General features: G+C 52.9%; 1 protein-coding gene across 5 annotated transcripts in view; it reads left to right on the top strand.

Annotated features, from left to right (window-relative positions):
- Positions 1–11,375, top strand: part of SLC2A9 (solute carrier family 2 member 9) — a 224,015-nt gene that overhangs the window by 6,865 nt on the left and 205,775 nt on the right. For 2 of the 5 annotated variants that reach the window (XM_003800182.3, XM_023519317.1), the window contains exons 2-3: positions 851–948; positions 6,556–6,654. In XM_003800182.3, the coding sequence (XP_003800230.1) occupies positions 886–948; positions 6,556–6,654 (162 nt within the window). In that variant the 5' untranslated portion in view covers positions 851–885. Of the gene's footprint in view, positions 1–186; positions 949–6,555; positions 6,655–11,375 lie in introns of those variants that run through there. The other 3 variants (XM_012811639.2, XM_023519318.1, XM_023519316.1) reach the window with 3 other exon arrangements.

Consider the following 11,375-nt stretch of genomic DNA (forward strand, 5'->3'; position numbering starts at 1 on the left):
CGTCATTGTTGTTTGGCGGGTCCCGGCTGGGGATTCGAACCCGCCACATTAGGTGTACGTGGCTGGCGCCTTAGCCGGTTGAGCTATAGGCGCCAAGCCTATATTTTCAATATTGAATAATGTTTATTCATTCATACATCTTCCTTTTTTTGTCAAATAAGAATTTATTATGAGCATTTCCCCCATAACCAAATGTTCTCATAGACCATAATTTTTACAGGTTACAAAAGTTTCCATCATATGGATGTACCATAATATATTCAAATTTGCTTGCTATTTTGTCCTATTGTAAATTCCACTTTTCTGACATGAAAACTGCTACAATGAACATCTTAGACTTTAATTTTTTGTTTACATTTTTATTACTGCTTAGGATAAATTTTTATAAATGGAGTAGTTGCTGTGTGATTTTCCACTTGGGTCGTGCCAGTGATTCAGGATACAGCTTTGGTAACTGTGTCCAACTTGACAGGTGAGGTTGGCACTTCCTTTTCATTTGTGCTGATTGTATTTTCACACTTGGAAACAGTTTAATGTTTCCAAAATGTGTCTCAACATAAGAATAACCATGGATGAGAATACTGGGTGGAGTGGCCCGTACTTAGTAAGCATGGAGGCCAGTGTAAGAAGCACAGATGCCGTCCACCACCCCATCTTGAACATGGAGAAACTGAGGCCTGAGAAGGGCAGGCGGAGCCTGGTCTCCAGAGCAGCTGGGGGCTGAGTGAGGGTACTGCTGCGTCCCCTCATCACAGCAAAGCTCGTGAAGGCTGTTTGGGGGCACCTCCTCTGACCTCCCCATCTAGGACAGGAAGTTTCCAGTGGCTTCTTCCTCTTTTCTCTTTCTCAGGAACAACAAAAGTCCAAAAATCTGAAAAATAAACCATGAAGCTCAGTGAAAAGGACCCAGCAGAAGATAAAGAAAGAGATCCAGTGAGAAAGAAATCGGTCAGTCTGGGGTTCTTTTCTTTTCTCTCGTATGAGATTCTGGTGATCTTGGGACAGTCTCTCTTCTCCTCCTCAAAGGGAAGGGGGCAGGGGAAAGAGAGCAGCAGCTGGGTGGAAGTTTGTACCAGAAAGAGCTGTGTGACCTGCAGCGTGTGAGGAACGAGGCCCAGGAGACGGTGAGGCTGATGTCACTGACCTGCTGGGGAGTTTTTGTACTTGGAGTAGGGAGGTGTCTCTATCCCGAAAGTCATTTCTCCATGGGGGACATTGACATTGACAATGAGCATGTCATCATCCTGAGGCCACATGGAAACCCATCTCCCACTCTGCCACCAGGCTTAGTGCCCAGCCCGTCCCCCAGGGGGTCTTGCCTGGTTCTCTTGGTTACGCTGTCCTGAAGGCATCACTACCTCCATGTTACAGATGAGAGAAGGCAGAGGTCATTTGCCCAGGGTTACATAGCTGACACCATGTACAGCGGGTCTCAAACTTGGCCCACCTCTGCCACGTCTCCTGGGATGCATGTGGAGACAACCAGGACACAGGAGGAAAATGTGTTCATGCTGTAACAAACCTGCATTTGGCAGGACAAAAAATTCACTTAACCAAATCGCCAGGGAAGTGGAAATGGGCAAGCTGGGCATCATCGCCCCCATGGGTGTGTGCGGCCGTTCAGGGAGGTGAAGCCACCTGCTTTAGGTCAGCTAGGGGCATGGAAGAATCACATCAAACAGACAGCAATGCCCCTCTAGGAGGACCTCGTAGCTTTTCCTGGTACTTAGGTGAGTCAAGGATCTAGGTATCTTGTATAACGAGGGGAGGGATGTAGTCATTTTCAAACATTTGCTTAAATGGCATTCAACAGACAAATTCCCTCCTTGTACATCTTCCCTATTAGAAAGTTTCCACCTGGTCCAAGCTGCACTTTTAGCCTTAGTCAATCATCTAGAGGACAGTGTGTCTGGAACTGGACCCCTCCCCTGCGCCATGCTGTAGGAAGGCCTTAGGGCACATGAGTTTGCTAGGGCTACCCTGACAAAGGGTCAGAGGCTGGGTGACTTCCACAGTGAAAACTGATTATCCCACAGTTCTGGATCCAGAGTCAGCAGGGGTGGTGAGGACTCCTTTCCGTGGTCACGTTCTCCCTGTGTTATTTCTCTGTGCGTGTCTGTGTCCTAATCTCTTCTACAAAAACCCTGTCTCCACAAACAGTCACATTCTAAGGTGCTAGGGGTCAGACTCCAACACACGAATTTGGAGGGGACACCAGTCAGCCCCTAAGACACACGGTCCTGTCCGTGGCAGGCTCCTGTGCTGGGGGTAAGGTCACCTGCGCAGCAGCATGTGGAGCACAGAGGCAGGGTGACAGCACACAGGGAGGCTGCAGGGAGGTGGTGGCGAGGAGGCAGGCACTGAATGGTTGAGTAGAGTTCCAGGGAGTCAGCAGGAAGGGCCTGAGCCAACCAGGAGACCCCGGTGTGCAGGAGCTGCCGAGGTGTTAGTGAGCAGATGGATAAGCTGGTGGTCGAGTAGGCCCAGCCCCAGACACCCAGGAACGTGTGTTGTGTGACCACATCCTTGACAGGAGTGGGTTTCTTAGCAAGCTGCTGAGGGCACAGGCCCTGACCATGTGGTTCAGAGGTGGCTACTCCACACCCTCCCTGCACGTCAGTTCCTCCCTGGACGGGTAGGACTAGTAGCTCCTGTGAGGCTGATAGGACTAGACAATCTCGTGGATGTGAACTTATGTGGGAGAGCAGTGTAGACGTGTAACACGGGCTGAGGGCAAGGAGGGTATGCTGCTGATGGGCATACTGGTGAGCTGCCAGCTGGCCCAGAGAGAGACAGGCTACCCTCTAGCCTACTCCATGCCTAGATGCAGCTCCTCACTCATGCTGACTGCCTGGCCCTTGGTGCCTTCTAAGGTTTTGGTCCCAAAGGGGACCTTGGTATGATTTTAAGTAGGGGGAGAGGCCACCTGATCTAATTTGAGTTTTTGGCAAAATCTGGTGAGACCCAGTTACAAATGAAGCCAGGGAGGGTGAGGAGAAGGTGGACATGAGCTGAAGATGATAATGGCCTTGCGAGGATGGGGGGATGGGGAGAGGCTCCTCAGAGCTCAGGGACGTGGCTGTTCTGGCCCCTCCTGCTCTGCCTGCATGCTCTGATCACACACACCAGGGGGGAGCCTGCTGCCTCAGCACCCCTCCCGCACCATGCCCTCCTGAGCCTGTGTGCTCCCTGGGCCTGTCCACCCTGTAAGCATCTTTCCAGGAGCCAGCTCCTCCAGAAGTCCCGGGGACTTGCGGAGATGGGTGTGGAGCCTCCTCCATGCTGTCCCAGGAACCCACACCTTTGAGGCCATGTCAGCAAGGGTCTGACTGTCAGGAGCCTGCTGGGGACCTGTGGCTCTGTGAAGAGAGCAGTCTATGCAGCTGAAACCAACACCAGAAACAGCCAGTGCTCCCTGGGGTATCCCGGCTGATTACCGCACAGAATGACATTGCCCTGATGATTCCTGTGCTCGCCCATCCCTGGCCTGGCCACCAGGGGTTACTTTTCTTTTTTGGAAATTTTAGTCCACTGTTTGCTTGGAGCAGCCATTTTCCCGCTGCCCGGGCTGGGTGTCTTCAGGCTCCCCACACTGCAGTACTCCACACCTTTCACTTTAATGGGAGCTCTCTATCAAGCCCACTCTTCTCTCTCTCCTTTTTGTGGCCTTGGGCCCTGCCCTGTCTCCTGGGCATTCTGAACTCACCATGTTGTCTTTGTCCACTGCTCAGCCTTGCAGTCTGCCCTCTGCTTCTGAGAACGACTGGCCCAGGCAGCGGTCCTAGTCATGAGTAAAGGAGTGTCTCTGACATCTGGGACAAAGCAGCCATGCCGCGAGCTATTTATGATGTCTTGGTGTGCGTGAGGTCCTTGTCTTCTTGATGCTCTCCCTGAGCTCAGGGCTGGCACATGGGGCATATCCCCTCAGCCAGTGCTGGATGAACAGGACAGAGCAAGGACCCAGAGGTGATTTCACTTTCTTCCAAACCTCTGCATTTGCTCTAGGGTATAGGGCTCCTACTCTGCAAACCAGCAGCCCACTTTGCATTGGCAAAAGCAGTAAAGTGACTTGCCTAAAAACACACAGTTAACAAACGAGGGAGTCGGGCATGGCAGCAAAGTCAGCCACTTCTCGTTTGTCCCAATCACTAGAGACTGGGTGCACGCCAGTCATTTCTCCAGTACTGCCGGACTTGTTAAGAAAAAATAAGAAGATGCCAGAGAACAAATGCACCCCCTGGAGGTGGTTTCCCTTTAAGGGCTCTTCCGTCACCGTTATGACTTCCTAGAAGGGAAAAGAAAAGTTGCCCCATTTCCTGCTCAGGCAGGATCAGGTCTCCACATTTCCTGTCTGGACGCCCTCGCCCTTGCCTGTGGACTCTGCCTCCTCATTCACAGGGATGTCCTGGCAGAGCCTGGCACCCCTGGGCTGAGCGTGAGTGAGGCTAGAGAAGGAAACATGGACCCCAGGGAACTGAGCTTAGCTCCCCTCACCCATGTCACCAGCTGCCCAGGGCTGCCGGGGCCAGGAAGGGCGTCGCCTGTGTGTCACGGCCCACGGAGCGGGAAGCCGGGTGGGAGGAGAAGAAAGGTAAACGTGGAAGCCTGCTTCTGTGTGGCCGGCGGGCTGTGGGGAGTCCAGGCTGGGCGGCAGGCTGGCCGCTGTGGGGCTGAGGCCCTGGGCCTGACTTGGCATGGTGCCCGGCTCTCCTGGCTTTGCATGTGGAACAGCCCCCACACTCTCTTAGTGGGGTCCCTCTTCATTTCCTCCCCAGGGCACAGAACAGGCAGCAGCACTGTCAGCGGGAACCCTCTGTCCTGGGGCCGACAGGGAGGCAGTGGGGGCCATAAGCAGGAGGCTCCAGGGAACAGGTCTGTGGCTGGAGGCCCCCTCAAACAGGGAGCTCTGGTCTGGTGAGGTGCAGGCAGGAGAAAGTCCACGGCCTCTGTGGTGATAGGAACTGGGAGTGAGGAACACTGGGGGTCCAGATGGGATGCCCAGTGGCTCAGAAGTGACATCACAGCTGAGACCCATAGGGGGAGTTTAAAATAAAAAAGTGAAGGAGAATGGGTGTTTTGAATGAAATGTGATTCCATCCCATTCTGCTCCAGCTCCTCTTACTGTAGAAAAATACTGGTCCCACACTTCCAGCCACATGACATAGGAACCGTTGCTCTCGCCACTGGACCCTCCTGAACACATTCTCTGCTGTAGGCTCAGAGCCACTGCCTGGCCTCAGCCGCGGACACTCAGCTCCACCATGGGCTGGGCTCCCTTCTGAGGGCCCTGCCTGCTGTAACTCATTTCTTGAGTTTAACCACCTATGAGGTGGGGTCTATTATTATCCCCATTTTAAAGGTGAAAAAGTTGAGTCACAAAGTGGAGACATAACTGGTAAAGGTTACAAAGTGTAAGTGCCAGGGCTGTGGGTCAGACAAGGTTGAATCAAAGAGAGAAACGTAAAATGAGAAGGTGGAGCCTTCAGGGAGCTCTTCAGAGGAGGAGGTGTCACTAATAGGTCTTAGAAAGAAAAACATCTCTATAAAGGAGCATATGGCAAGTGGGTGCAGTAGAGAGACTCAGTATGTTTGCCTGGGCACAGCTGGATCAGAAGGGAGTGAAGAGAAACCAGAAGAGTAAGACTTCAGCAGGTCCTGGCACCCAGAATACACACACATCCACAAATAGTGAAATGGTGGCAGAGAAAGCACCTTCCAGAGCCCTGGTCCCCTGTATGCAGCCCTCTTTCTCCTGGCTAGACTAGGACACTGGCCACTGCTGCTCCTGGCTTATGTCGGCTGGTCAGCCTGTGCCCAGGGGCCCTGCCCTGCAGTGACCACCCTTTGGATGGGGCTGTGGGACAGGACTGTGGAGACGGATGCCTTGTGCTCCATGCCAGGCTTGAACCTCTCAGTCCTTGTCCTGAGGCTTGGGCCATCCTGCAGATTGGCACCTCAGCCCAGCACAGCGTGTGCCTGTGAGTGCGTATGTAAGCTGGCAGCCGGCTCAGGTCCCCAGGCATGGCACCCAGGTGCAGCTCCAGTGGGGAAAAGGCAGTGTGGTGTAGTAGAGAGTTTGAGGGTGCTGCCGCCAGGCCTGGGGCTGCCTGCCACAGCTCTGTGTCCTGCCTTCCTCACCTGTGAAAGAGGACTAACAGGACTCCAAGAAATAAGGCACAGGAGGTGGTCAGAGGCGCTTGGTGCTTAGCAAGTGTCAGATGCAGCCTCTGCTGCCATCTCCGGCAACTGAGTCTGGCTTTGCCTTTTGCTCCTATCTGGGTCAAACACTGGCCAAATTCAGCTAAAATGGGAGTGTGGGGCTGCTTACAGCACCTGCTGAAGATGCCGGGGGAGAAAGGTGAGGGTGTGGCTGCGGACCCCTGGGCGCCCTCCAGTACCCGCAGACCTGGGCAGGAACCCCACCTGCCAGGCCCCAACAGCCACTTTTCTCTCCATCTCCCTCCGGCAGAAAATTCTCCCCGGGCGGGGAAGGCCTCCCCAGCCAAGGGGACGCTCCGAGTGCCAGCGCTGACGTACTCTCTCCTTCCTCTCCAGGACTGGTCCTGCTCGCTGCTCGTGGCTTCCTTAGTGGGCGCCTTTGGCTCCTCTTTCCTCTACGGCTACAACCTCTCAGTGGTCAACGCGCCCGCCCCGGTGAGTGCTCAGGTCCTCCCGGCAGAGGGCGCTGCGGCCACGCGTACAGCCCGGCGCCCCGCCCGCTGCCCGGCTCTCCGCTCTCTGCAGGCTGGGCGTCCAGACGCGCGCGCTGAAGACTCGGCAGGGGACCCTGAAACCGCAGACAGTGGCAGTGTGGGAGGTGGCAACTCCTTGAGGCAGAAGGGAGGGACCCTAATGCCTGGGAAAGAAAGCAGCGGGAAGGGCTTTATGCCGGAAACTCCTGTGTTTTCTGGACTCGTTCTTTCTGGTCACCTTTAATCATAATAGGGGCCACTCAGGTATCTGCTGGATAAGACTCATCTTTGACTTTCGTTTTCATGTGAAATCAGATCCAGGTGCAATTGCCCTCTTCCCCCTTTGCTGCTGGTTGGCAAGTGAAGGCTGGTCTCCCCTACCTAGGTGACCAGGTGCTGCCCTGCTCCTGGTGCGCTGGCTCTTGTAGATCTGCCTTCCACCGTGTACCCACAGGCGGGATGGAGGTGGAAGGGAGGACTTCCTGGAGGAGGTGATGCCTGAGCCACATCTGGAAGGTGGAGAGGTGGCCAGCAGCCAGAGTTGCAGGAGTCATCTGGGGAGACTCAGACAGGGTCAGGTGCTTGGAGTGAGGCTGTGTTTGGGGGAAACCCAGGGCAAACGGAAGCCAGCTGTGGACAGCTCTGGGTGTTCCCAGGCTTTTTCTTGTTTGGGGACCTGGCGATCCTATGTGCAAAATGCGTAGGAGCCTGGGCTGGTGGGTCTCAAGGGTTCCCAGGCCCTGGGAGTTTGCAGAGGTGACTCAGGGATCAGGGCTCCATTTGTGGCAGGACAGCTCTGTTTTGAAAAAATCAGTTAACTCTTTGACATTTTGGGATTCTAAGTAAGTTCATTTGAATATATGGTTCTGATACTAAAAGCAGCTTGAAAACCAGGGGGCCTAGATGGCGTGAACAGGCACCTGCAGCAATCTTTGACAGCATTGTACTATCATCCTGCGATGGGGACTGACTTGTCCATATTGGTCTCTGAAAGGGAACAGGGAGTTGAAGCTCAACAGAACATGCAGCTGACAGGGGCTGAAGCTTTGCACTCGTGGTTGCAGAGTGCAGAGATGTGTGAGGCTTGAGCCTGGACTGGAAGGAGGCGGCACAGGCACCAACTGGGAGCCTGTGGAAGGTGCAGAGCTGTCACTCACTTAGCAGACATTTGTTGTGCGCCTTCCATGTGTCCAATGTTGGGAAACCAGGGAAGGCAACCTGGAGGAGGTGGCATTTGAACTGAGCCATGAAGGATGGGTAGGATTTCGATAGATGTCAGAAGGAGAGGCAGGGAGAAGTCCTAAACAGCAGGGCAGCCCTCACAACTTCTGCATGAGGATTACACTCCCGGGACAGCGTCAGTAAGAGCACAAGTGAAAGGGGCACGCATGGGGTACATCCTTCTTCCGAGCAGTGCTGATGTGTCGAGTAGCTGAGTGCATCCTCATCCTGACCCTTTGAGGTATAGCTCATCATTGCCCCATTTTACAGACAAGGAAACTGAGGCACACTATTCACTGCCTTGTCCACAGTCACATGGCAAGTGGAGCCAGCGTGGGGTTAGGCAGGCTGCTGTGTTCCTGGCCATCAGGCACATTTTCAGGTGTTTTTAATCAGACCCTTCCTGTGTCAGCCAGCTTTACACTGCAGGACTTCTTGTTTGGGGTATTGTGGATGCACTTTTGGGACCAGTGTGCCCAGCAAGTGTTTGGTCATTGCCATCACACAAGGCACTTTCAGCCTGGTGTCCTCAAGCTGTGGAACCATGGCTTATTACACACCCTTCAAAGGAGCTGAGAGCAAGGCTGAGACTGGATCCTGGCCTCTGCTCTCTGCCCCTAGACAAGAGCAGAGACTGTGATTGCCAGCTGGTCAGCTCTGCTGTAAAACCCTTTGTGCCAGGCACATCCCATGCTCACAGAGCTACTGAAGAGTCAGGCTGTCATCGTGGGGACCACAACTGGGGGGTCTCAACAATAGGCATTTATGCTCCCACACTTCTGAAGACTGAAGTCCAAAATCAAAGTGCCTGTGGATTCTGTATCTGCCACAGACCCTCTTTCTGGCTCACAGATGGTGTCCTTCTCACTGTGTCCACACACAGCAGAGGGGGAGAGTGAAAGGGAGAGGCAGACAGAGAGAGAGTGACTTGTAGCATCTTTGATCAGGACACTAATCACACCATGAGCACTGCCCCCAACTGCCTTTTAGCCCTAGTTGCCTCCCAGACACCATCACTTTGGGGGTTAGGGCTTCAACATACAAATTTCAGAAGTGACACAATTTAGTCTACAGTACTTAGTTATTATTTTTTTTTGTTTGTTTTAGCCATCATTGTTGTTTTGGTGGGCCTGGGCTGGATTCGAACCCCCCACCTTAGGTGTATGTGGCTGGCACCTTAGCCACTTGAGCCACAGGTGCCAAGCCTTACAGTACTTAGTTATTGATGTCATCTCTAGTTCATGAATGAGGAAACAGAGTTTGAACAATTTGCCCAAGATCACACAGCTAGTAGGTGGCATTGCTGGAATTGTCACTGAGGTCTGCCTAAATGCAGAATCCATTGTGTAGACCACTAGTGCTCAGCCCCTGAGCCAGTGGTGGGGAGCTTGGTGTAGTCAACCAAGGGAAAGAACCAGCCAGCAAGAGGGGGAGAGGGGCTGCTTATCTGCCGTGCTGTCACCCATGGCTGGGTTTCACAGCAGCAATGCAAGGGGCTCAAGGCCCAGTCTCGATGGTGTTGAGATGGTTTTAGAATCAGGAAACCAGATCTTCTGAATCCTGCCCTTAGCTTCCCCCTCCTGGAGCTCTCATTGGAAGGAGTAAAGCACACAAAGAACACAATCCCACACAGGAATGAGAGGGCTCTGTTCTCAGTCAGATCACACCCCAGACTCTTCCCCTCCCTTTGGGGGCTGGGTGTCATGGAAGCCCCTCTGTGCTCTGCTGAGAGGCTCTGATGCTTTACATTTTAGCCACAGTCCTTCATAAGGATAGAGAAGGAGATGTTCATTCAGTCCTGGCACTGACCTTGATTCTGGTGTGTGGTCAGGTGCTGGGCAGATGGATGGACAGGACGCACATTCACGTCCTTGAGGTGCTCCAGCCCAGCTTCAGTGATGAACACCTGAGATGCAGCTACCGCACAGCGAGACAGGCTGCAAGGGCAATGAATATGGACTGTGGAAGGACTTCATTCTACCTGGGGAGGTCAGAAGGGCCTCTCTGGGGATGGCTGGATGTGGGGTCCAAGGAGGTAGAGGCCAGAAAGAGGAGCCAGGCCCAGCCTGAGAAGGGTTGCAGAGGCCAGGAAAAGAGCATGATCCAGACCTCTGCAGCCTGTGAGCACCACAGCAGGTGGAGGGCCCAGCTCACCCTCGGAGGCCCACCTGTGGTGGAAGCCCCTGGGAGCTGGTGCCAGGCAGGCCTGCATAGATGCCAGCTGCTCCAGGTAGGTGACCTGAAGATCTGTGGCGCCAAACCTGTTGTGAGAGAGCTGTGGAGTGAAAGGAGACAGCAGCTAGGTGTCCAGTGATTGTCCTACACTCTCTCTTCCTCTGGCCAGGGGTATAGAGACAGGTGAGGAAGGTGGCCCCAGGCTGGCAGGTGTTAGGGTGCAGCAGCCAGACTTCACCCAAAGTGCTGTGCTCTCCAGAAAGAGGAAGAAACCCTGGGAATGGAAGAGATGACACTTTTGGTCCCTGGGGTGTCTGCTCACAGAGAAGAAGGACAGAGACTGCCAGCAGGGTTGCTGTTAGAAGTCAGTCACTGTGTGGATGCTGCCCCATCAGAAGGACACAGACTGTCCTGTCAGGCCCCAGCTTTACTTCTTCAGTTGTAAGGTGACTGGGCATCTAGGAGATGGGGGCATAGAGGGACTCCAGGCCGTGGCCACCCCCCAGCAGGAAGGCAGCAGTTCCTATGTGAACACTCCATGCAGTAGCTGCCATAGGCCCTGCTGATGCCCAGCTGCAACCTTAAAAATGCTCAGTGCAAATTTGGATGGTTTCATATCAGGATTCTTTGTTTTATTCCTTTGGTCTATGTCTCCGTTTTTGTGCCAGTACGATGCTGTTTTGGTTACTATAGGCTTGTAGTATAGTTAAAATTCTGGTAATGTGATGCCTCCAGATTTGGTCCTTTTGCTTAAGATTGCTTTGGCTATGTGGGCTCTTTTCTATCTGATCTTTAACAAAGAAAACAACAGTATACATGGGGAAAAGAATCCCTGTTCAATAAATGGAGCTAGGAACATTGGATAGCCACGTGTGGAAGACTGAAACAGGATCCACACCTCTCACCACCCACAGAGTTAATTCAAGAAGGATAAAAGACTTATATCTAAGATACAAAACCATAAGAATTCTAAAAGAAAGTGTTGGAAAAACTATTCTACATATCAGCCTAGGCAAAGAATTTATGTCTAAGAATGCAAAATCAATCACAACAATAACAACAATAAATAAATGGGACTTGATTAAATTAAAAAGCTTCTGCACAGCCAAGGAAACAATCAATAGAGCAAAGAGACAACCTGCAGGATAGAAGAAAGCATTCACAAGTATATATCTGATAAAAGGCTGGTAACCGGGATCTATAAAGAACTCGGCTTGGCGCCTGTGGCTCAAGCGGCTAAGGTGCCAGCCACATACACCTAAGGTGGCGGGTTCGAATCCCCAGCCC

The sequence above is a fragment of the Otolemur garnettii genome, unplaced genomic scaffold (genome assembly GCF_000181295.1).
Source record: "Otolemur garnettii isolate 467f Iridium unplaced genomic scaffold, OtoGar3 scaffold00171, whole genome shotgun sequence".
Classification (NCBI taxonomy): Eukaryota; Metazoa; Chordata; class Mammalia; order Primates; family Galagidae; genus Otolemur; species Otolemur garnettii.